Source organism: Plecotus auritus, assembly GCF_963455305.1.
Source record: "Plecotus auritus genome assembly, chromosome: 12".
NCBI lineage: Eukaryota > Metazoa > Chordata > Mammalia > Chiroptera > Vespertilionidae > Plecotus > Plecotus auritus.
Window position 1 is genome coordinate 9,751,356 of NC_137778.1, and position 24,156 is coordinate 9,775,511.

The window sequence follows — 24,156 nt, forward strand, 5'->3', positions numbered from 1 at the left end:
GGTTCGATTCCGGTCAAGGGCATGTACCTCGGTTGCAGGCACATCCCCAGTAGGGAGTGTGCAGGAGGCAGCTGAATCGATGTTTCTCTCTCATCGATGTTTCTAACTCTCTATCCCTCTCCCTTCCTCTCTGTAAAAAATCAATAAAATTTATAAAAAAAAAAGAAGAATCAATCAATGAATGCATAAATAAGTGGAACAACAAATTGATATCTCTCCCTCAAAAATCAATAAATTAAAAACATGTTAAAGAGTTTTAAGTAGGAAAAAGGTGAAATTTGGATGGAGACATACATGCACCAAAGAAGAACACCATGCGAAGATGAAGATGGCCATCCACAAGCCAAGCAGAGAGGCCTGGGCCAGATCCTTCCCTCTCAGCCCTCAGAAGGAACCAACTCTCCCACCATCTTGATTTTGGACTTCCAGCTTCCAGAACGGAGACAATACACTTCTGTTGTTTAAGCCACCCACGTACTTTGTTACAGCAGTCCTAGCAAACCAATACATTTGTCTTTAGCAAATGAATAAGACACTCTCTGCAAAAAAATGAAATTAATCCATAGAATGCTAAAGTTGAAAGAGATCTCAAAAAATATCTTGCTCAACTCCCTGGTTTTGAAATGAGATGCCTAAGGTCACACAGCAAGTTGGTGGCTTAGTCACCCTTTTAGCTACAAACTTCAGCGTACATGTTCTATCATAGTCAGCCAGCTATTTCAAATATGGTGGCAAAACCAGCCTAGGATGGTGATTAGGTCCAAAACTTTGTTGGAAAGAATTTCCTGGGGGAGAGTATGAAAGCATAAGCCCTTTCTAAGTATTTGCTAATGGAAGCATATGCTAAACAGAGAATTAATTGCTGGCTGGATGCCAGCCAGAAGACTGATACCCCGTGGAACAATGAGACAGGTAGCTTGGCCTCGGGCTGGGCCTACAGGATCCATCATTCCTCTTCTAGACAGACACTTGGTTACAGTAAAGGTCTGGCTCTGCTCTGCCTAGAGGACTGCCCCTATGCCACCGGGGATGAGTCACCGAATGACTTAGTCATCTATGGGTCAGAAGCTCAGGTTCCTGGGAGCAGGGTGGGGGCTGGGGGAACGGAGCCCGAGTAAAGCTTCATAGTGGGTGTGGAGACATTAAAATAGTAAGCATACTGTTGACTAAAGTACATGACACAAGGGATTGCTAGGGACTTCAAACCAGCTATCGCCGAGGATTATGGAGATCTGATCTAATGTCAGACAGAAAGCCCAGTTTCAACTCTGCAGCAGAGGCCTTTGAAGAGTGTCCAGGAGTAATTGGCATTTGATCAATCCAGTCATTATCACAGCACATGGCTCCTGCAGCTTCAGGCTCCACTGCAACCACAGAACTGCAAAACGAGAACATGTCGGTGAAGTTTAACTACCACCAACATGTCATTCACAGTCCCAGATGAGGTCCACATGGAAATATATTAACTTTTTTATATTTGAGAAATACAGGTTCACTGTCCCTAAGAATTCAGTCTTGTGTCAATAATGGTATAAACAGTGATGGACATTTTCCATTTAGAGGCCCCTAATCAGCATTAATTTTGATAGACAGGAGGGTAAAAGCTACCACAGGCTGCTAAGCATTTGCTTTTCATCTAATCTTCTCTAAACTTTCCATGAAACATTAGGAAGAATATGAGAGCTTTTTCGCTCCCTGAAATATGGAAGGAGCATACCCTACTTACAATTTAGGGACAAGGAAGTATTGACTTGGCCCTTGATTTTGCTTCAAAAAAGTGTTACCATCGGGCAGCAAACAGGGTACCGAAACGAGAATATACTTCTCTAGGAGGGTGGACACTATTCTTGGCCTATACTCTCTCTCCTTTTCTTGGCAAGAGTTCATAGTTTGCTTCCACCCACCTTGTAAAAGGCAATTAGAAAAAAGAAGAGGCCCAATTTCCCCTCTCAGCACCTTGTAAGTCTTTAATGCATGACCGATGAGACGAAGTGAGGAGGGGAAAAAAGTATCTTTGACTTTAAGGACCCATAAATTTACTTAGACAATGGTGGTCTATTTCAGTGTTTTTCAAAGGGTACTTCTAAATTACCCACTTCAGAATGCTCTAAATAAAGAGCTTGCCCACAATGCAGATTACCAGGCCCCTGCGTGTGCTCTAAATCAGGGCCTTGGAATCGACACTGTTACCAGGTGTTGCCAGGAACTCTATATCCACTAAAGTGGATTCTACACACCTTCCCTCCATCTCAGCATTGCTATGCTCCAAGGCCAATCTCTTCTCCATCTACTCTTACTCCTTTGATTGTGTCAAGTTTCAGGCTTAGTGTTTTCATATGCAAATAGCACTCAGATTTATATATGCAGCCCACAGCTTTTCCTCCAGACTCCAGAATTCTATAGCTAACTGCCTGATGGATGTCCAAAAGGCATATTCAAAAACTAACTCTTCAATTTTCTCCCTGAACTTGTTCTTCCTCACCTCAGTAAATGGTAGCACAATTTACTGCAAACCTTCTAGTCATTCTTGATTCTATCCTTGACATCTTCCTCCTTCCTCTCATACTCACGTCCAATTAGAGCTCTTTCAAAAGATGCCCCACATCTTCCTCTATTCCCTGAACTACTTCAGCAGCCTTCTGTTCAGTCTCTCTGCTTACTTTTTGTGTCAGTCAGTTCTGCTGCAGATAACAGAAGCCATTCTAGCTATTTGAAGCAGAAAGGAATTTAATACAGTTGTGGTAGACTGATACTACAACAATCTTTCCCCATGTACATTTTTGCAATGTGACTTTGTTACAACTACTGTCTCCTCTCCCCAAATGGAGTCTATTTTTCCCTTGAATCTGGGCCAGCCCTCTGATGAACTTTGACCAATAGAATGAGGTAGTGATGTTGAGTGATCCCCAGACCTAGCCATAGGAGGCTTTTCCAGATTTCATTTTCACCCTTTTGGAAGGCCGCCTTCCTATAAAGCAGCTCAGGCTAGATTATTGAGTGATGAGAGACCACATGCAGAGAGAGGGCTCAGACTTTTAGGTATCCCTTCCAAGGTCCCAGACATGCGAGGGAGGCCATCTAGGACCTTGGAGACTAGCATAGCTGACAGCTAAATGCAACCACACATGTGAGCCCAGGTGAGATCAGCAGAAGAAGTGCCCAGCCAACCTAAGTTTTGGGGGATGTTGATTACACAGCAACAGATAATTGAAATAGCAATGATGTTATGCCTTGTAATACCTTTTGTGGCCTGTAGGGGCAGGCTCTAGGCTAGGCCTCCAGCAATGGTTTCCAGAGGAATACTGCAGAATTGGCCTGCCAAAGGAACTGCTACTTTTGCCATAATATAGAAGCTAAAAATCAGGAAGCTATCAACCACTTTCTAGGTCTAAAAACACACCACTTTAGCCATTATCTGAGCATCAGGAAGTCACTACAAGAGCTGTTGGCTGGCCCTAGCCAGTTTGGCTTAGTGGATAGAGTGTTGGCCTGAGGCCTGAAGGGTCCCAGGTTCGATTCTGGTCAAGGGCACATGCCTGGGTTGTGGGTTCAATCCTCAGTAGGGGTCCTGCAAATGGAGCCGATCAATGACTCTCATCATTAATGTTTCTATCTCTCTTTCCCTCTCCCAAATCAATAAAAGTATATTTGTAAAAAATGTTTTGACAAGCCCTAGAAATCTAATACACAGTATAATGAACATAGATAACATTATTGTATTATTAATTATGGAATGTGATAAACATCATTGTAATGGCAATCATATTATAGTATGTAAATGTATTAAAGTAAACATCGTACACCTTAAATTTACAATATGTGATATGTCAAATTTAAATAAATAAAATGTCTTTTTTGCTGTTATAGCATCTAAAATAATGCCTGCACAGGACATGCTCATTAAATATTTCTTAAATGATTGAATTAGAGCTTGATAAAAGAAAGTCATATATTAGAGAAGACTGTCTCTAGTTAACCCAGACTATGACACTCTGTATGCATAAAACCCTAGGTTTCTGTCATTGTCCTTTATGACTATATCCTGGATTATCAAGAAAGATTTAGAATTCAAGATTTTTTTCAGCCTAGAACTTACCATCTTCACTATCACTGTACAACTATCTTGAATCAAACACTTTGGGTCTTTTTTTTGTAATAAATTTTCATTTAAAAATATGAATTTGGGAGGATGGGAAGAATTTCTTGAAGGGCAAGCTCCTCAATCTTTCCTGCCTCCCATGGCTTTGGCCACCATCTCTCTCCGATGGCTTGTTCTTCAGGATGCTGACAGCTTGGTTTCTCTGGATAATAACATGCAAAGGAAATTAGCTCAGTATGTCTTCTACCAAATTCCATCTGTGGCTCAGTGTTTTAAGGTGTTTGTGAACAAGGCTAAAGAGCAATTTTGATAAGACAAGGCAATGTTCCAGTCTCTGAGAATATATCTCCCCCCAAAACCATTTTTTAAAATACCACTGAACAGCCTGGAAATCTACCCACGCATGAGCAATCTCCTGCAATATACAGAAAGCTTTTCAGGTGTCACCGCTATACTAGCAGGTGGTTCCTTTGGCTAGAAAAATTATGGCAAGAGACAGAAAGAAAACTGTTTTAATATTCTGGGTACAGTTTTCCCCAAGTGAATCATTCCCATATGCCTACTCTTCCCATGGGCCCCTTTCCAGAGGAAGTGGGCTGTGTGAATGGAAGTGTGGAAATGCAGTCTGGTGGGCAAACTTCAATGGTGTCCATATTTGGCAGATCCAATTAATCTTTAGATATATATCAGCCGCTCTTCTGTAAGTCTCAAAAGGCAAAATTTGAATATGGATTTGATACCTGTTTGTGCTTCCCTCATAATAAACACATAATCTTGTTATGAAGATTTAGTAGTGTTCATTTGAGGCAAGCCTGCTTCTGAAATTCCATATACATTCATTTTAAATAAAAGCTTATAGGGAAGGCTGAGATTAGAGCAATTGGCAAAGGTGGTCATTTAATTCACTTTTAATTATGAAATATTTGAGACATACAAAAAGTTTAAAGAATAGGTATTTGCTCTTTGGTGAACTTTTGCTGCTTGTAAGATAAAAATCTGTACGAGCAAAAAAGACTTCATTTCCAGATAGAAGTGTAGCAAAGCTGCAAATTATGAGTTTTGCATAGTTTTTTTTTTCTTTCTCCATTGTGTATAAGACTAGCATTCTTATCATTTGTAAGCATACCACATCTCCTTGACTGAAAAGGGAGATGCTAGTGCCACCATCTTAACTTCAAATCAACTAAGGTCTAATAGGGAAAGATGTGTACAGGAAGCATGTTGATGAAACACTGGACTTTATTTGGATGGAAGACAACTACATTGGAAAATAAAAAGAAGACACGTTCATTCTGGCCCCTCCAAATCTCAGAGTGGTGTCATTGGGCATATTCTTTAACCCCTCTACACCTGTTTTCTGAACTGTATGGTAAGGATAATGATAGGATTTACCTCTTAGAGTTGTTACATGTAAAGCCCTTAGAATAGTGCTGGGCATACAGTAAGTCCTCAATAAATGTTAGCTCACTTTCTTCCTTCTCCTCAACGGAACGTTAGCTCCACATGAGAGCAGTGGCTTGGTCTTATCCTCAGCTTCTATTTTTCCTGCTGTAGGCATTCATTAAAGATTTGTTGAATGGATTAATTAATGAGAGTAGTTAGGCTTTGCGGTTGAAAGTGAAAAAGAATTTGTCCTAAGTTTTACATCTAGTGAGAGAAAAATGGACTTTGGGTTTAGGGCAGGTTAAGGAGGTAGGAAAGAATCCTAAACTAAGGTGAGAAGGCCCACATTCAAGTTTAAATTCTTCTAACTCTAAGTGTTGAGACTAAGGGTTTCTTTCTTAATTGGTAAAATGGGAATAACTTCCAAGGTTATTTTGAGGACTAAATTAAGGTGTATGTGAAAGATCATAATGAACTATAAAGGGATATACAAACACATGATATTAATTTTTATCTCAGCAAGTTTATCCATTGGATGACAATAAAATGATTCTATGGGAGTCTTGGAAGAAAGAATCTTTAGCTAAAGATTTAAGTCCTAAAAATATTCAACCCCAGAGGTACCACAGACGTAGACTAATTTTTTCCATCTGTGCATTTTAGGGTAGATTTGGCATACACTCAATACCAGGCAAGAAAGAAACTATGGTTTAGGCTGCTTTTAAAGTAAAAAAAAAAAAAAAAAAAAAAAAAAAAAAGGCAGAAAAGGAAACCATTTCCTTTTATAAGCATGAATGTTAAAATAGAGAAAGCCTTCATCGAGTAATGCATCACCTAAGCAAGACTAATTTTTTTAAAAATTGATTTGAGAAAGGGGTGGGGGGAGAAAGAGAAAGATTGGTTGTTCCTCTTATTTATGGACTCAATGGTTTATTCTTGTGTGTGCCCTGACCAGGACCTGCAACCTTGGAGTATCAGGACAACACTCTTCCCAACTGAACTCCCGGGCCAGGGCTGAAGCAAGACTACTTAATCCATATTCTCTTCTACCTTTCCCCACTCCCCTTTTATGTTCTAACTAGAGGCCCGATGCACGAAATTCATGCAAGACTAGGCCTTCCTTCCCCTGGCTGCTGGCACTGGCTTCCCTCTGGCACCCAGGACCCGGGCTTCCCTCGCAGCCCCAGCTTCGTCCAGATCCTCTGGCCTAATTAGCATATTATGCTTTTATTATTATAGATTAGTTGGATATTTTATAGATAATGATTTATGTATTATAGTCACTTCCTCCTTATGGAGAAAAGAAATACAGCTCATTCTTTATCAGCCACATGTGACTCAGAGGTCAAAAGAACAGTTCTTTGTGAGATAATCTCCCAGATTAGTAATATTTAAAGACCTGGTTTTCAGAGCCAGGGATTATTCAAAATATTATGGCTTTAATATTAGGCTTCACCCATTGGTGACTGAGTTTGAGACTGAGAAACTAACTTGAGGATAAAGATAAAGGGTGGGGGGAAAAGCCATAGCCAGTGAGCTGATGACTCACTGTCCCTTCTTTGAACTTCTGAACTTCAGGAATGACAAGATGGAACAGGGGAAAAAAGCGCACTGCCCCACTGCAGACCAGATGTTTCATGAAAGGCAAGAAATTCAGGAAACTTAAAAGCCTATATATGTTCAAAGGGTAAAAGCAATAAATATAATTTTCATGATCAAGTTGTTAAGTGCATCAAAAAAGGACACTAGGAAACTAAACTTGATTGCACGTTACCATTAGAGCTAGCATCCTAAATCTGATCATTTTATTCTCTTGCTTAAAAACTTCAATAACTCTACATTGCTACTGGATCAAGTCTAAACTTACAATGGCACAGAATAATCTTCATAACATGATCCTAAACTTCCTTGATAGCTTTATCTTCTAATGAATTCTCATTACATATCTTGGAAGGTATAGAAGGCCACTTGTAATTTACCAAATAAGCCAGATACTTTTAAATCTGGTCCATTTCTTTACACCATTTTCTCTGCCCAGGACTTCCATCCCAGCTGGCAAACCCCTAACAGTGCTTCAGAGCCTGGCTTAAGTATCATTTTTTTCTGTGTAGTTTTCTCAACTCCCACTCTCTCCTACTACTCAGAATGAGTGTTCTTTCATCTATGGAGTCATTGAACTTTAAGAATGCTTTTGTTAAATCACTAGCCCTATGCATTAAGTAGAAGTTCTATTATTTCCCCAATACCATGAAGGCAAGCATGAGCCTGTCGCTGTGCAATTCTTAGTACACCACAGGAGCATAATACAGGTTTGTTGAATCGAATCAAGTATGAGAAGAGAACCAAAGCATCAATGGATTTTCTAGGCCTAGAAATTTGCTAGGACTAGAGAATGTATGCTAAATCCACATATGTGATTTTGCTTTTGGTCTTTGGACCAGAGTGTGTAATTTGCTTTTATTAAGAAATAGTGTCATGAATATATTTCTCTAGATAAAACATTATGAACCCATTTTCAGCTTAGACTTGGCCTTCCCATAGCTCAGTTTGCCAAAAAGTAGCTGTTAATTCAAAATATTTTCCTGCTGGAGTGGAATTGCATTTGGGGCTTGCTTCAATCAGTGCTTGTCTTGTTTTTGCTCTTCAAAGAGCTCCCCAGTCAACCAGGCATGAGCAGAAGGAAACCAGATGAACTCTGTTGAATTTAAATTTCACACGTTCTCTACTTTAGCATTAAAGTTTTCTTCTCTAATTGAACAGATTAACTGAATATAGTATCAATTTATATATTTTTTATTTATCCACTATGCCACCTTGTTTCAGAAAGTCTTCAAAAGCTTAAAGAAAAAAAGTCCCAAATCAAAAAACAAACTGTTCCACTCATCCCTTTGGTTCTTTTGGTGACCCTGTCAGTGCTGATGGTCAGTGTGAAAGACTTTTGGAAAAGTTTCCCTGGTACTAGTAACAGCATTTCCTGAAGCATCTTATCTTGGTCACAGTAAATGACTGTCAAGAGTCCACTTTTACCCTATGACCCAGTATGAGTTTGCTCAATCTTGAAATCAGTCACTGAGGCCCTCACATAACATGGCAGTCGTTATCCGGCTAAATAAAACTATATAGTTGATGACCATCTGAAGTTGCTCAGGGGCATCCGTATAAAGATGAAGAGCAGGTCTGCCCGAGTTTGAATCTGGCCATACCTCTGACCAGGTAAGTGGCCTTGGACAAACTATTTCACCTCTCTATGCCTCATCTGCCTTATCAGTAAAGGAGAAACAATGGCACCTACCTCCTATGGAATAAGAGGAATAAGTGAATTAAATATGTAAAGCATTTACAACAGTGTCTGGTACACAGTAAGCACTCAAAACATGTTAGCTACTATATTCAATACTTTTATATTTTTAGGTAAGAAAAGTAGGTACAATAAAAAATTAAAGGAAGGCCGATCATTTTCAGGACAATAGTTTATTTACAAAACCGCAACTCAGTCTGTTTTGGTATCATTATTGACAAAACACCTATAGCTGAGATACTAGTTGAGGCTATACATTGATTTTAGCTATACATAAAACCAGAATGCAACACTATCCCAGTTTCCTATTTTTAAAAAAATATATATTTTATTGATTTTTTTTACAGAGAGGAAGGGAGAGGGATAGAGAGTTAGAAACATCGATGAGAGAGAAACATCTATCAGCTGCCTCCTGCACACCCCCTACTGGGAGTGTGCCCGCAACCAAGGTACATGCCCTTGACCGGAATCGAACCTGGGACCTTTCAGTTTGCAGGCCGATGCTCTATCCACTGAGCCAAACCGGTTAGGGCCCAGTTTCCTATTTCTGTGTGGTCACAAATGTAGCTTACAAAAGAACAAACTCTCTTTATAATGCACAAGGGCTTAAACAAACCACTTCTTTAGATTTTTTTGTTTTTCTATTTAAGGGTTGGGACTGAGACTACTCATTTAAAATTTGCTATTTACAGAGAAAGCCCTAGAGAATGAGGTAACTTAAAGACAGAGGTTTGGTTTATCTGGCTTTCATAATACAATATCCATATGACTTTAGAAATAAATAATATTGGTAAACAGTATATATTGATAATTTTCTGACAAATTCATTTATCTAACATCATGCTGAGGAATCAAGAGGATTTCTCCACATATTTAAAAATGTATTATATTTGTTGATTCACGAAGTCTTGTTCCACATTAAAGTAGTTGTCACCAAAATAACATATGATAGTTAGTACCCATGGAAACCTATCAGCTTGTTTTGTAAAATTCTCTGTTAAGGTTTATTTCCAAGTTGAGCATCACATATGTATACATGGTTATATGCATGGATTTATGCACAGTTGATATGTGTGTGGGGTACTAATGCCCCTTATTCAGGAATGTAAAATAATATACCTGGCATCTAGTTGTAAGAAAAACTTCCCCAGATTGGGAGGTAGTTGAGTGGCACATGATAAAAGTCTCTTATGCGAAGTTAAGAATACACCTATACTGGGCAGATGAATGGAGACAGGAAGAAAAAGAAGTACAAGTAGAAGAAAAGAACTACATTGGCTCAAATTAAACAGGTAATTAATTTAAGACAGCAAATAAATAAATCAACAAATGCCCCATTTTGGTTTTCTAAAAAAAGAAATCACTGGAAAATCCTTACTAACCATTTAAAGTTGATCAATTAATACACATTTTTAAATAGTAAAAAGTCTGAATATTATACCTATCATAAGTCTATTCTCCTTTCATCTAATACACTCCTCTGCTGAGATATCTAACATGTCTTCATCTGCACTCTCTTCTATCTCTGGCAAGTTGCCCCAAAGTAGGAAGTTAACACCTGAAAAGAAAAGGTCACAAAGTTATTCGGTGCTCATTACTGTTATAACTCAGAACATGATATATGAAACCTTTACATTAACATTGTTATATTAAACCATAGTGTTAGCAGTAAAGAGAAAAAGCATTGAAAGAATGTACCACAAATAAAATTATCTAATATAATTCATCTAGGACATACATATTCGTCAACCGTTTTAAGCAAGGGCTTGAATTCTAAAATCTTAGGACTCAAACGGATCTTACGAATCCATTTACTCAAACCTTGCCTCCAGCTACATTATGCCATAATAACTCTACAGTGATACTTTTCAAATCTATTTTAATGATTTTTAAGAATGGAGATCTCACAAGATCCTTTAGATTAAGTATCTCTTTGGAGGGAAAGCACTCATCTCTTCAACAAGCATGGAAATAGCTGGTGCCTTTTTTACTGATTAAAAAAAGCAAGGTTTTGGAATCAGATATAATATGAACAATAATCCTTGATATAGGTGGATTTTAGTCTAGAGGTTGTCAAGGTAGAATTGTCAACATTAGAACTAGATTGTAGCTGTCAATACAATAAATAAAACAACTACCTAAAACCTCATTGTGAAAGGTCAGTCAGCTTTCATACTGAAGAACTCAGCATTTGTATATAATATAAGACCACATATATGGTAGAGGATAATGAGATGGTTTATTCTGGGCATGTACTATATTATAACTTGAAAGCTCTAAATTGGGAAAAAAAATTGACCTTTAGAAGAGCCAATGAAGTCTTACAAGAAAGTAAATCTCAAGCTGTCCAGTTGGCAGTGTCAGCCCAAGCGACTCAGCAAGTCTGGATACCCACTCCACACATACCAAGATAGTGGCCACATGGTGGAATGGAATGAGCCAGGATTTGGAAATTTGGTTCGAACTCAGTTGCTACCCCTTACCAGTACACCATGGATGCTTTTGCTACTTTTACTACATATTTGTATTATGTAAATGCATGCAACCAGACTATATATATTGTTGTTTTGTGTATTTAAAATTTTACAATATGGTATTATATGTATCTTTTCTAATTTTATTTTTTCTTTTAATTCTCACCTGAGGATATGTTTATTGATCTTAGAAGAAGAGGAAGGAAGGAAGAAAGAAACATTGATCAGTTGCCTCCCATGCATGCCCTGACCAGGAATCCAACCCTAAACTTAGGTTTGTACCCTGACGGGGAATTGAACCTGCAACCTTTTTTGGTGTGTGGGACGATGCTCCAACCAACTGAGCCACCCAGCCAGGGCTCTAATTTGCTTTTTTCATTAGACATTCTGTTTTTGAGATTTACCTATACCTATATGTGCAGATTTAGCTCATTTTCTTTTCTGTAGAGTATTCCATTGTGTGAATTTTAAAAAAATTATATATATTGCAAATATGACCCATCGCCCATCCTTTCCTCTAACTGTCCATTTTGCACAGGTGCCTGAGGAGACATGTACAAGAATGTGCACTGTTGTATTGTTGAAACAATAGAAACAATCAACTATCTATCTTAGTTGAGATACTGGAATCTAATAAGGCAAGAAATTAGCATCTGTTTGATGTATATAGATACCTATCATATTGTTTTCTGTAATTTTTTGTCTGTTTAAATTGTTTATAATATAAAACACCTTTTTCCCAATAATGAATGGTGTTTTGCTTCTGGTCAGATGGCATTGAGAGATGACAGGATAGTAAGGAATCACTAGGCCAAATCTAATGGCCAATTAGAACCCATAAAGGTCAATGGAGAGTTGAAGTGAATTTGCCTTTGGAGGCATTTACCCACCCCAGTGAAGATGAACTGAGGTTTTCAAGCTTCCTCAGGAACATCTTAGGAAATCAGGTTTACATGGGTAGGCTAGCCTAGAACATAGATTTCTTGGGCCCCTTCAGTCTAAACATTCTAGAATTTTATAAAGCTTGTGTATGTACTCCTTTGATGCTGCTCATTCAGGTGTTTCAAGGACAGTTCCAACAGCCATGAGGAACCCTGTTGTATACCAAGCATCTAGAAAATCCTGCTTTAAATCACAGTATTAGGGTTACAAAGGAGAAGTCTAATATTCTTGGAGTCAATACACAGAGACATGAGTAGCTCAGCACAATTGGTTCAAAGAAGAAAAAATAAACTAAGTGATTGGATCTGTCAGAAGCAGCACCTTCCTTCCTCTGTTAAGAAGGGAGGAAGGAAACCCTGTGATACATCTGTTTCTCATGGATTAGATTCAATGCAAATGGAAGAATGCTGGGCTTTTATCTTTGAAAAATTGACCAATATTAAAAAGTAAATCAAAATTGAAAAATCTCCACCCTGTGTTTTAAATTCCATGAAGCAGGGAAGATAATATCAAAGCAGAAACTTCCTTTAATGTGTCCATGAGCAACACAAATATAAAACTGGAAACCTAAATTAGAAGCCTGTATCTCACCTAGCGGAGTTCAGGTAAGTCCTTGCTCAAAAATGGCCCTCTTAACATGCTAGAGTCTTAAATTAAGACCCCCACATGGTTGAGAGCCACAATTAAATGCCAGGTGATTAAAAAAAAAGAAAAATCAGAGTCTCTAAAAACCCAACTGTAATTGGAGGGTTTAAAGACCCTGACGACCTAACTTTTACAATTTGTGATCTTGTTTTTAGTCTGTGAAGGGAAATCATACTTTAAAAAAAGGAGTATATTTTAAGTTCTGAAGAAGACTAAAATATACATTAAAAAACCCGAGTGTTAATGCCAATTTGGATTGTCAAGTTCTTTAAACTTGTTCCCACTAAAAATGTCCCACTAAATGTCAACTTGGTCTGTTGTATAAATAGGTATTAGACATTGAAAACGTGTCCTATAGCAAAACTTGAATGGCTCTAGACAATATAAAATGTATTATGTAAATATCTTTTAAGAATTGGTTGCAGTATTTTCCTATAAATAATTAGTATGACATATTGATATTAAATATTTCCTTTGACTAAAATTCCATCATAATTTATTAATACAGATGTCAAAATGTCCATTTTCCTCTTAAAGCAATATCACCAAATACATGTTATCTAGTCATCTTCCCTCCCAACTCCTCACGACCTCAGCCTTCCCTCCATTCGTCCTTCTTACACACACACACACACACACACACACACACACAATTAACTATCATATATACAATCTTTCAAAATTATCTGGAGTCATAATATGTATCAAGACAAGAATTTAAAGCAATTAAAATGTTAATTTAAAAAAAAATAAAATAAAATGTTAATTTAAGCCTGGCTGGAGTGGCTCAGTTGTTTGAGAATTGTCCTGTGCACCCAAAGGTTGCCAGTTTGATTCCAGATCAGGGTGCTTACAAAAGGCAACCAATTGTTTCCCTCTCACATTGATGTTTCTCTCTCTCTTTCCCTCCCTTCCTTTCTCTAATTTATACTCGGGTGAGGATTAAAAAAAAGTTAATTAAAAAAGGCCAAGAGCCCTAGCTGGTTTGGCTCAGTGGATAGAGTGTCGGCCTGCTGACTGAAGAGTTCCGGGTTTGATTCTGGTCAAGGGCACATGCCTGGTTGTGGGCTCAATCCCCAGTCATGGGCTTGCAAGAGGCAGCCGATCAATGATTCTCTCTAATCATTGATGTTTCTATCTCTCTCTCCCTCTCCCTTTCTCTCTGGGAAAAAAAGGGGGGGGGGCAAGAAATCCAGCTAAGTTTGAGGCTCTTAAAATAAAATGATGAAAATAGAAACGGCAATGAATTTTGGCTACTAGTATCCATAAGTGAATGTTTGGGATAATATGGTTGACGTTTCAGTCTAGTAGATCCAATCCAGGTAAAGTCTCAGAGGGAGTCCTGAAATGATCTACCAGGAGTTTCACTCAGATATTGATAGACAAATGTTATAGGAATGTTCCAGTCAATTGTTTCTTACCAGTAGAGTCTAGTCTGTTAATACCATAAACTGCCTGGCTGTGAAACATCCAGAAGTGCCCGTTGTTACAGGAAAGAAGGCAGGAGCAACATGGAACAATCACATGATAACCCACAATGTTCCCACTAAAAAAGAAAGTAAATATTGTTAGAGGCTGTGTAATACCTGACCATGTAAGCATTTTTTTTTTATGTAAATAGATGACATAAAGACTTCATTTCCTCCTAACATCCTCCATTGCTGGGATCTTTGGGATGTGATTTCTTCTAATAATGATTACAGTGCTACTGTCAAGTGGCAAAATAGTCTTTAAGTGAAATAATACTAACATTTTCTCCATTTCTTTGCTAGTATCATTTTATGCATTTTCCCTTGAGAAGCTAGCTTTCAGATGACATAAGGTTGTGATTTGCTCTGTAAAGAACTCCAAAGTGATGTGCTGTACAGACAAAACATATTAAATAAACTCAGATCTGTGGGTAAAAGGTTTTTGCTATCCTCAGGACAGTGGCAAGTTGGGTTCTTACATGTTCTAGCTCCATGCCAGGACCTAAAAACTGTTTCAACAGATGGAGGAGTAGGAAGACAGCATGAGTCCCTGTAAACCAAACACAAGCTGGCTGCTCTAATTTTAGTCTCAGTGTTTTTGAGGGAATTCAGAAGTAAAGCAAATCTATAGCCTCTAGAGAAAGTTGCAAAACTTTTTACTGTCTTCATGATTATGCATCTGATTATAAGTACCTCATTCTTCCACAGGGTTTTGTTTATTTCCTATCTGGTTACTATTAAATAGATTGAATATACAGGGCATGTTTTAGTAGACAACATGAACTGCTTACACCTTAAGGTGTAAAAATTCTTATTATAGCTTGTTCTCATCCAGTGAGATGTGAGAGAGTGAGTTATTTTTGTGAAGGCCTATTATAAAATACTATATAAGAGGTATCAGCCACCTAAAATATGTCTTCTAATCATAATTTGATTGAAAGGCAGACGAATGAAAACAAAAGTTGTTCTTGGACTGGACTGGCAGTTATTTGTAAGACTATTCTGTGGCTTTCATTACTGCCCTTATTCATTCATTCAACTAATGTTATTGAGCTTGTATTCTGTGTTAGGTGTTAGGAATACAGTGGTGAACAAGGTTTTTGTTCTCATGGAGCTAACATTCGAGTAGGGACATACCAGATCATTCTGCTCCCTTCTTAGAACCCCTTCACTGGCTTCCCATTGGCCAAAAAGAAAAACAAATAAACTCCTTCATACCAAGGTCTAGATCTGCACTATCCAAATGTGGCTATTGAGCACTTAAAATTTGGCTAGCCTGAAGTGAAATGTGCTGGGAGTATAAAACATACACCAGATTTGAAAGAATAAGAATAAAAAATAGAATGTAAAACATTTCATTCATAATGTTTTTATATTGGTTACATATTGAAATGATAGTGTTTTGCATATATTGAGTTAAATAAAATACATGATTAAAATTAATGTCACCTGTTTCTTTTTACTTTAAAAAAATGTGGTTACTGGAAAATTTTAAATTCCATATGCGACTTGCATATTTCTATTGGACAGCGCTGCTCTAGATTATCTGTGTTTTGACTACATCTCTAATGTACTCATATTACTCTCCCCAGATGCTCACAAAGTCTCAGCCACACTGCCATCATCTTTTTATTCCCTGAACATCTAAAGTTTCTTCTTACCTTGGGTCCTTTGCACTTGCTGTTCCCTCTGCCTAGAACATTCTGTCTCCTTCTCATCCTTTAGGATTCAAATCTCCTTAGCCTCTCACGAGAAGTCTTCCCTACCATGCTATGAAAAATAGCTCTTACCCACGCTCCGAACCTCTATTTTTCTCTATCATTATTATTATTTCCTTTGGAGCACTTTCTAGCCTATTCAATATCTCATTTATTTAAATACCTATTGACTATGTCCTTTTTGAATGAATGAAATTAATCATTAGCACAAAAGAAGAGTTTGCTAACTTAAATTGTTAGAATTATAATTTATAATCCAAACCCCATTTAAATGAGAAAATCTCAACTTTCTTCTCTCTAAAATGGGACTAATAAAACAAATTTAATTCTCAAAAGATAACAGTAATAACTTTCATCTGTGTTGCAATTTATAGTTTACCAAGCCTTTTAACATTCATAATTCATTTGATCTGCACAACCCTGGAAGGTAAACACAAAAGGTATTTTAATTTCTATCTTAAGAAGATAGTTCCTGCCCTGGCTGGTGTGTTCAGTGGTTAGAGCATCAGCCTGTGCACGGAAGGGTCATGGGTAAGATTCTCAGTCAAGGGCACGTACCTGGGTTGCAGGTTTGATACCTGCTCCCCACGTGATATGTCTCTGTCACGTCGATGTTTCTGTTTTTCTCTCTCACCCCTCTTAAAAATCAATGGGAAAAATATCCTCAGGTGAGGATTAACAACTAAAAAAGATAGTTCCTATTTTCTCAAGTTTATCTTCTTAAGATAGAAATGAAATAAGGAAATAAAGAGGTTTAGAGTTTTAAGTTTATTCAAGATCAAACAGAGAGTAGGGGTAGGGCCAGGACTCAAACCTAATTTTTATGACTAAATCCAGGTGTTTTTTCCCCTTCTAAACTACTTGCCTTTTTCTAAAAATTAAAGCAGATATTTGTCAGTAAACTTTGAGAAATTGTAAAATCATATACAAATTTAAAGTGTCACAGGCCGTTTAAAAAATAGCTCTAAGTAACAAATGGTTTTTCAATGGCTCATTGCAAGGGTCATAAGCAGTGCTCGATGCAGTCCACTGAACTTTGTGTCTGCTTTGGTGTCAACATCCATCTCCCAAACCCAGGGCTATCTAGAATATTGTCATAGATACCATTTTAAACATGCGATGTCCTTCAGTTTACATTTGCAGATTTCAGTATAATAGCATCTTCCTATTAAGTCCACTGTGCTGAAGAAAGAAAAGTGTAGAGACAGTCAAATGTATGTTTTTTAGATTGTAAGATGTATATTACATAAAATTTATTAATTAACCATTTTTCAGTGTATAATTCAGTGTAAAGTGTATTCACATTGTTGTACAACAAATCTCCAAACCTTTTTCATCTTATAAAATTAAAACCCTATGCCCATTAAACAATTCCCCATTTTCCTCTCTCCTCTGCCCCTGGCAATCATCATTCTACTTTCTGTTCCTATGAATTTGATTACTTTAGATACCACATATAAGTAGAATCATACAGCATTTGTCTTTTTGAGACTGGCTTATTTTCACTTCGCATAATGGCCTCAAGGTCATCCATATTGTAGTATGTGATAGGCTGAATAATATTTCATTGTATGCATGTACCTTATTTTGTTTATTCACTCAGCTATTGACAGACATTTGGGTTGCTTCTACCACTTGGTTTTTGTGAATAATGCTGCTAAGAACATGGCTGAGCACATATCTCTTCTAGGTCCTGCACTGAATTCTTTTGAATATATACCCAGAAGTGGGATTGCTGAATCATATGGTAATTCTATTTTCAATTTTTGAGGAACTGTTATGCTTTTCCATAGCAGCCGCCCTATATTACATTAGCACCAACAGTGCACAAGCGTTTCAATTTTTCCATGTCCTTGCTATCAAATGTACTTTTGATTGTGATTTAGTATGAATTTTATAGGCTCAAAGAGCTAAAAGTGAGTCTGAAATAGAACTATAGTATATTTTGTATGAGTCAGTTAATATTTGTGAGCTCACCATAATATGACAAAACTTCCATTTAAAAATCTTACGTGCTCATTGATTTTCAAACATTAAGCCATACTCTTATAACTTCTACAAGGAAGCATAGACTATAGGAAAGACACAACTCTCTTCTAGACTCTTGTCTAACCTCTAACAATGAACCTTCTTATGACTGTCTCATCACTTACCATAGCTATTGTAAAGATGAATGAGTTAATATTTTAATCATAGGACCTTTGCAATAGGTTCCAGATTTATTGTCTAGTGATTTTTCTTTTTTCAAACCCCCCCCCCACACATACTTAAATATTAACCCATTTATCTTTGCAATATGTAACTTTGCCATCGGGCATGACTAAACTTGAACCTATTCAGAAAAGATTTCAAAGGAGGAAGAGTTCACAACTTCCACTATATTACATTTAAAAAAAAATGTTTTTATTGATTTTAGAGAGGGAGAGAGAGAGAGAGAGAGAGATAGAAAAATCAGTGATGAGAGAGACTCATTGATCAGCTGCCTCCTGCATGTTCCACACTGGTGATTGAGCCTGTAACCTGGGCATGTGCCCTGACCGGGAATCGAACCATGGCCTCTTGGTTCATGGGTTCACACTCAACCACTGAGCCAAGCCAGCCAGGCTAAAAAAATGTTTTTAAGTTTCTATTATTATCATGAAATTCACTTTAAATTATTATAACTATTAGCTGCCTCCTCTGGCTGTGTCCAAAGAATACTTACTTATTCACCCATATTTTGGATAATCACTCTTCCACTTTAATGATAAAGATTCAATAAAGAGCTAAATCTTGAAAATCATTTAAGGGCTACGTTGACCATGGAGAGAGAAAATACTTTTTAGAGCTAGAAAAAGGTATATTTGAGTCAAATAAAATGTTATTTTTTTCCAAATAGGAAGCAAATTCTCAAGTACTCTACTACACCTGAAAGTGGGTAGTGACTGAAAACAATTAGAGGATTGAATTACACAAGTGAATGCATGATATCCAAAATAGGCTTTATGGGAGACAAGGATTCCTTAAAGGGTAAGACTTAATTTCATCCCATACAAATCTAAGTCTCTCTCAGAAAAGGAGATTTTTGAGAAAAGAATACTGAATTATAAGGACAATGCAATAAGCATGCCACTCGCAAATAATGGTAGAAAACTATGAATTTTTTTGGTGTAGAACGATGGATAAAAATGAAAAACTTGACCTCTCCAACAGTACAAAAAAAAGCTTGCTTGAATTTCCTAGAGTCTAGGTCATGGCCTTGATCCAGTGAGACAGGATAGTTGGGCAGGGCATAGGGCCAGGGATCCAACTTAAGGGGTGTGGTCACATGACTAGAAGCATTACATCAGGACTGACCACTCTGGCTAAACCACAGACTGTCCAGACAGTCTGCCCATTTAGTTATACTCCAAGGGGATCATCAGACTGGCGGGCGTGGCTGGAACACCAAAATGATAATCTCCTGGTTGACTCCGAGGTCCAAGCCATAACATTTTCCCATTTAGTTAAAGGCTACCGTCCGTTGCCCGCCACTAGCATATGACTTACTTGGTAGGAGGGATGTCTGTAGAGAAAAGGTCTATTTCAGTATCGGCCAGCAAAACAGCCTTCATTCCCCGAGAGCTGAGCACTTGTTTACAGAATTTGCAAGACAGGATGGACACGCACCGGTCTTTGAAACTACAACTGCTGGTAGACATGGCGTCCCGGGAAGGATGCGGCGTGGGGTTTAAAAAAATGGAACCAAGAGCAAGACCCTTCCTAGGTTGATTCCCCCGGGCTAAAAATAAAATTGCGAGGCCTCGAGCTTTTCTGAGCCCTAAAATTTGGGAAGGAAAATAGTTCTTTTTTGTTTTCCCCTGGGAGGGAAAAGTAATATTTATTGAGCAGGAATAGGAGAGCAGCAGCAATTTTGGCTTTTCTTTTAACTTTCCGGGAAGGGCGAGAGGTTTGAAGTGGGGCGGGCCAAGCTGCTAGGGGCCTCGGGAATTTCTCTGCCGTTTTCCCTTCCTCCCGTCTAAAAGGATCCTCTCCTCTGGCTCCCCCTCCTTTAGCAATTCTCTTGTATTTAAAGCTTTTCCTCTCCCAAGCCCCTCCCTCGGAAAGCTCCAATTCCTATTTGTCGGATTGCGGGCTGTCTCCCTACCCACGCCTCTTTCAGGAAATCTTTCTCCCTTCCCAGGATTCGGAGATCCCCTGAGCCCTTCCCACCGGGAGGGTCCCTGCTTCTCTGCAGTCCTCCAGCGAACCTCCGCCGCTCAGCTCATTCCAGCCGGCCCCCCGCTTCGCTTCTCCCGCGGCAGCCCCCAATCCTCAGCGTGCTGGGTCTCGCGTCCCCCTCGTGCCCCCTGTTCCCCGCGGCCTTCCCTCCAGGCTTCTCCCGGAGCGGCCGCTCCAGAACGTGCGGTGGTGGTGGTGGTGGTGGTGCTCGCTTTGGGGGCTCAGTCGACTTTGGGATCTCGGTCACCGAACACGTCGTTTTCTGCCTCCTCTTCCGCTCTCTCTGCCTTTCCAAACCGGCTGTCAGTTTGAATTTCCATCGCCGCGCACCGATTGGGAGAACTAGAGCTCGCCCACGTCCTACATTGGAAGGCTCGGAAGCCGCTGACGAGATCTTAGTGGTGAGGGGACCGTACGCCCCGCCCCAGTAACGGTGCGGACATCAGTTCCTCTTTCTGGTTGGCCGAGCGTGGCTCTGTCGCCAACCTCATTGGCGGGCTTCTGGAGGTTTGGGCGGGCCTACTCCGGCTCTGGTGGAAGAAGCAAGAACGCCCTCTGCGCTTCTCATTGGAAGACGTTCTACAGTCCACTCTTGTCTCTACTCTCTATTGGCTAAAATTCTCCCCAACGCCCCTCCTCTCCACCCCTGTCCAATTGGTTGTACCTTTTCTCAAGAATTCGTGTTTGGTTGTTAGTTCCAACTTAATCCCACCCACTAATTCTACTTTAGGGTTCGGCCACAGCGCTCTGAGGGAGGAGCTTACCCCGTGACTACGCCTCGGTAGTGCTAGTCACGCCTCCAAGTTTCGCCAGTCCCTCCTCCTCATTCCTGGCCTCTCGGGATCAGCTATTCCTATTGGCTACAGGCCCTATCGGTCGATAGAATGAGGGCGGTGATTGGCAAAGGGGTGGGTTCTGCTTCCCGGCGGGGTCCTGCGGAGTTGGCGGAGGCTCCTGAGGGGACTAGGGGACCAATCTGCGTAGGAGCGGGTGGCGGGGAAGAGAGGGCAGGAGAACTCTGAGTGGAAAGCGGACCCGGGGGCCTGGGACCCATCGCGTCAGAGCCAGGTAAAGGCTCCTTCCCTCTCCCCTTTCTTCTTCCCGGCCGCGGGACCACAGCCCTGACTGAACAAACCCGGGTTGGGGCGGAAAGGAGAGGGCGCAGATGCTGCTTGCTGCATCGCTTTAGCGGTGCCGCCCCGAGTCCCTCAGACCTCCCACCCCCCCTCGCGATCCTCTCCAAAACTCTGTGTACAGCCCTGAACACTTCTCTGGACGGCACCTCTCCGCCCTTCACCGCACCGCTTGGGCTGTGCCCTGGCTCACGCCGCCGCGCAACCCGCATCCAGCCCCCTCCCCAAGTGCTCTGCAGTCGGACAGCCTTGGTCCAGCTTGGGTCAGCCTTCCTTGGCAACACCCGTAACCATCAGCTGCCCTCTTACTCTGTCTCCAAGCCCTGGCAGACAGCCGCGTTACAGCCCTGGACCCAGAAGGGGTGTTCCGCACTGCTTCCGGGGCCCTTCCCTGGTCCCAGCCCCCGGCCCGCCCCGATGGCTCCTCTTCGCACTCCGGTTCCCAGACCCCGTAAGTGGGTCCCCAAAGTTGCTAACATCCCTGCGCTTCATGTAACATCGCGGGCCACGATAGACTCCTAATTCCCCCCTCACCTTTAAGGTAACCCTCCCCTTACCCTCTCCTCGTCTTCCAAGTGTGTGCGGCAGTTCTAGTTACCCTCGGCTCTCGTGCAGCCTCGGGACCCCACCTCTCCTCCCCTCCCGCTTCCTGCCCGCCTGAACCACCTCGCCGCCTCTGCTCCCTCTTCCTCGCTCCTTGAGGCCCTTTCTCCGGGCGCGGGCAGTGGGAGACGCCGGCGGGAGCCTCTTCCTCCCGGCACCGAGAGGGAAAGGGGCGGCCAAAGAGGGAGGGTGGCCGCTGCGGCGCGCCGGGGAGCGAGGCGCCGAGCTCTGAGCTCCCGCCGGCTTCCCTCCCGCCTTCCGGGCGGGATCTCCTCGGGCACCTCCCGGAGCGAGTAAGTTGGGTCTGCGATCGTCACTGACCCTTCCCCCCCGCCCCCAGCCTGGGATCTCTGGGCTTGGGTGACAAAAAATGTTGGAGATGGCATTTAGAGTCACTCTCATCCCTGGCTTGGGGCAGGCAACGGCTGCCTTCCGCCCCCCTCCCCCCGCCTCCCGATTTTCCCGAGCCCGACCCTCGCCTCTAACCCGTTTCCTGCTTCTGCCGACCACATTGTTTTCCTGGATGTGTCCCTGTGTCCCTTGCCGAGCAGGCTTTTTCCTGCAGATCCACCCCCCCCCCAACCTTTTGCTGCCAAGGGAAGCTAGTAACCAAAAACAAAACAACTGGGAGGAGGGGCGGGAGGGGAAGAAAAGTTGTGCCCCGGTGGCTTGTCCCTTCGCGGCTTTGATCCCCTTTGATGTCCAGGGAGTTGCCCCGCTGGGGGTCAGGGGCCGCGTCGGAGGCTGGGCACGGAGGGCTCCCTCCGGCTGGCTGCTGCCCAGCGCTGGTGGGGCTCGGGAGGCCGCCGAGGTGCCGCAGTCCCCGCCCGGAGCCCCGCGTTCCCGCCGCAGTCCCCACCCGAAGCCTGCGCAGGCGGCTGCTCCAAAGTGTTCTTTTGCAGCCTTAAAACAAAATCCGGAGGGAGCTTCCTTCCTCCCCACGTCGCTTGCTGAGCTCTCCTGGCCGGGCGGCGTTTGTCGGAGATGAATGGGCCTGGGCCGGGCTGGGAGTGTCGTCCCCTACCCCACCCCTGCAGCGATTAGAATCTGCTCTGGAGCTGATCACCCCCTCCCCTTATCCCTGCATTTACAGGCAAGTGAACCGGAGCAAACGACTTCCCTTCCAGTCCGTGCTGCTGCGGCTCCCGTTTGGGATTTGATTTGCAGCATCTTCGAGCCTGTGCAACAAAAAACCGCGAAGCACGCCCAGTCCTCCTCCGGCACCCCGACACGCACCCACTCCCTCCTGGGGACTCTTCTGGGCGCGTCCACACCCCCGCACCCCCACACCATGTTGTGCGGATGGACTTGCACTCCCTGCCTGTGTCGTTGATGTCAGACCCCAGGCCAACCTCCGGGCGCTGCAGTTCTCCTGGCTAATGCTGAGCCTGCGGCTCAGGCTCTAGCACAGGAACCAGCCGCTGCCGCGCCCGGCCCCAGAGCCCACCGTCTGCATGTGCCCGCCGTAGCTGCCTGCCTAGCCCGCAGCCCGCGCTCCCCGGAGCGCTGGAGACCACCGCGGTGGGCCCCTTCCGCCTTCAGGAGAAGCGGTCTTGGAGGTATTGATTTAGGTGGTTGGATTTTTTCCGTGGATCTATCAATTCACAATTCGAATTTGGAAGAAAGAAGGAAAACATGACGTCTCCAGCCAAATTCAAAAAGGATAAGGAGATCATAGCAGAGTACGATACTCAGGTCAAAGGTAAGGGCTTGGAAAAATAGCTTAATGAATATGCTGTGTGGGCCATTGAGGCATGTATTTCCACCCTGATTTGCAGGAGGTTCATTTCTTTGGGTGGAGCAGGTGGGGGCAGGCTGACCCCAGAGGTGGTTTCATAGGTGGATCTGAGCCTCTGAGAGATGGGCAGTGCCAGGGGCTACAGGCCCAGGAGAGGGATTTTCAGAGTGGGCTTTAGGGTTTGTTCTTGTAGAGCTGGCCATTATTTTGTCAGCCCTTTCTCCCAAGCTGGAAAGGGTGGGGGGAGGGGCGGGAGGTTCTTGGAGAGAGAAAGGCGGCAATTTGCCTCTGGTTGTCTGGGTCAGGTTTCTTGAAGGACTACTAAAATCTGACAGGTGTTAGGGAATTTATTCCCAAGGTTGGAGTTGAGTCCAGGCAGAGAAAGGCAACCTTGAGAATGTATACCTTTTGGAGAGCCCTGAGAGAGGTGGGTTTTTTCCTGATGTACTCTATC

The 24,156-nt window shown here is 41.8% G+C and overlaps 2 protein-coding genes across 9 annotated transcripts in view; one reads left to right on the forward strand and one right to left on the reverse strand.

Annotated features, from left to right (window-relative positions):
* Positions 1-10,243: 10,243 nt before the first annotated feature.
* Positions 10,244-19,708, reverse strand: FAM72A (family with sequence similarity 72 member A; the record flags this gene model as incomplete). 3 transcript variants are annotated; one of them, XM_080648118.1, is made up of 4 exons in its annotated part: positions 10,244-10,338; positions 14,263-14,387; positions 17,133-17,210; positions 19,677-19,708. In XM_080648118.1, 4 exons carry the CDS (start codon positions 19,706-19,708, stop codon positions 10,244-10,246), a joined length of 330 nt encoding a protein of 109 aa, XP_080504244.1. The 3 variants fall into 3 exon arrangements, with proteins under 3 accessions (XP_080504244.1, XP_080504243.1, XP_080504245.1); XM_080648117.1 differs by having other exon boundaries at positions 19,557-19,708; XM_080648119.1 differs by lacking the exon at positions 14,263-14,387 and having other exon boundaries at positions 10,332-10,338; positions 19,557-19,708.
* Positions 19,709-21,106: 1,398 nt separating this feature from the next.
* Positions 21,107-24,156, forward strand: part of SRGAP2 (SLIT-ROBO Rho GTPase activating protein 2) — a 239,334-nt gene continuing 236,284 nt past the window's right edge. For all 6 annotated transcript variants that reach the window (XM_080648555.1, XM_080648556.1, XM_080648560.1 and 3 more), the window contains exons 1-2: positions 21,107-21,296; positions 23,058-23,666. In XM_080648555.1, the coding sequence (XP_080504681.1) occupies positions 23,600-23,666 (67 nt within the window). In that variant the 5' untranslated portion in view covers positions 21,107-21,296; positions 23,058-23,599. The remainder of the gene's footprint in view (positions 21,297-23,057; positions 23,667-24,156) is intronic.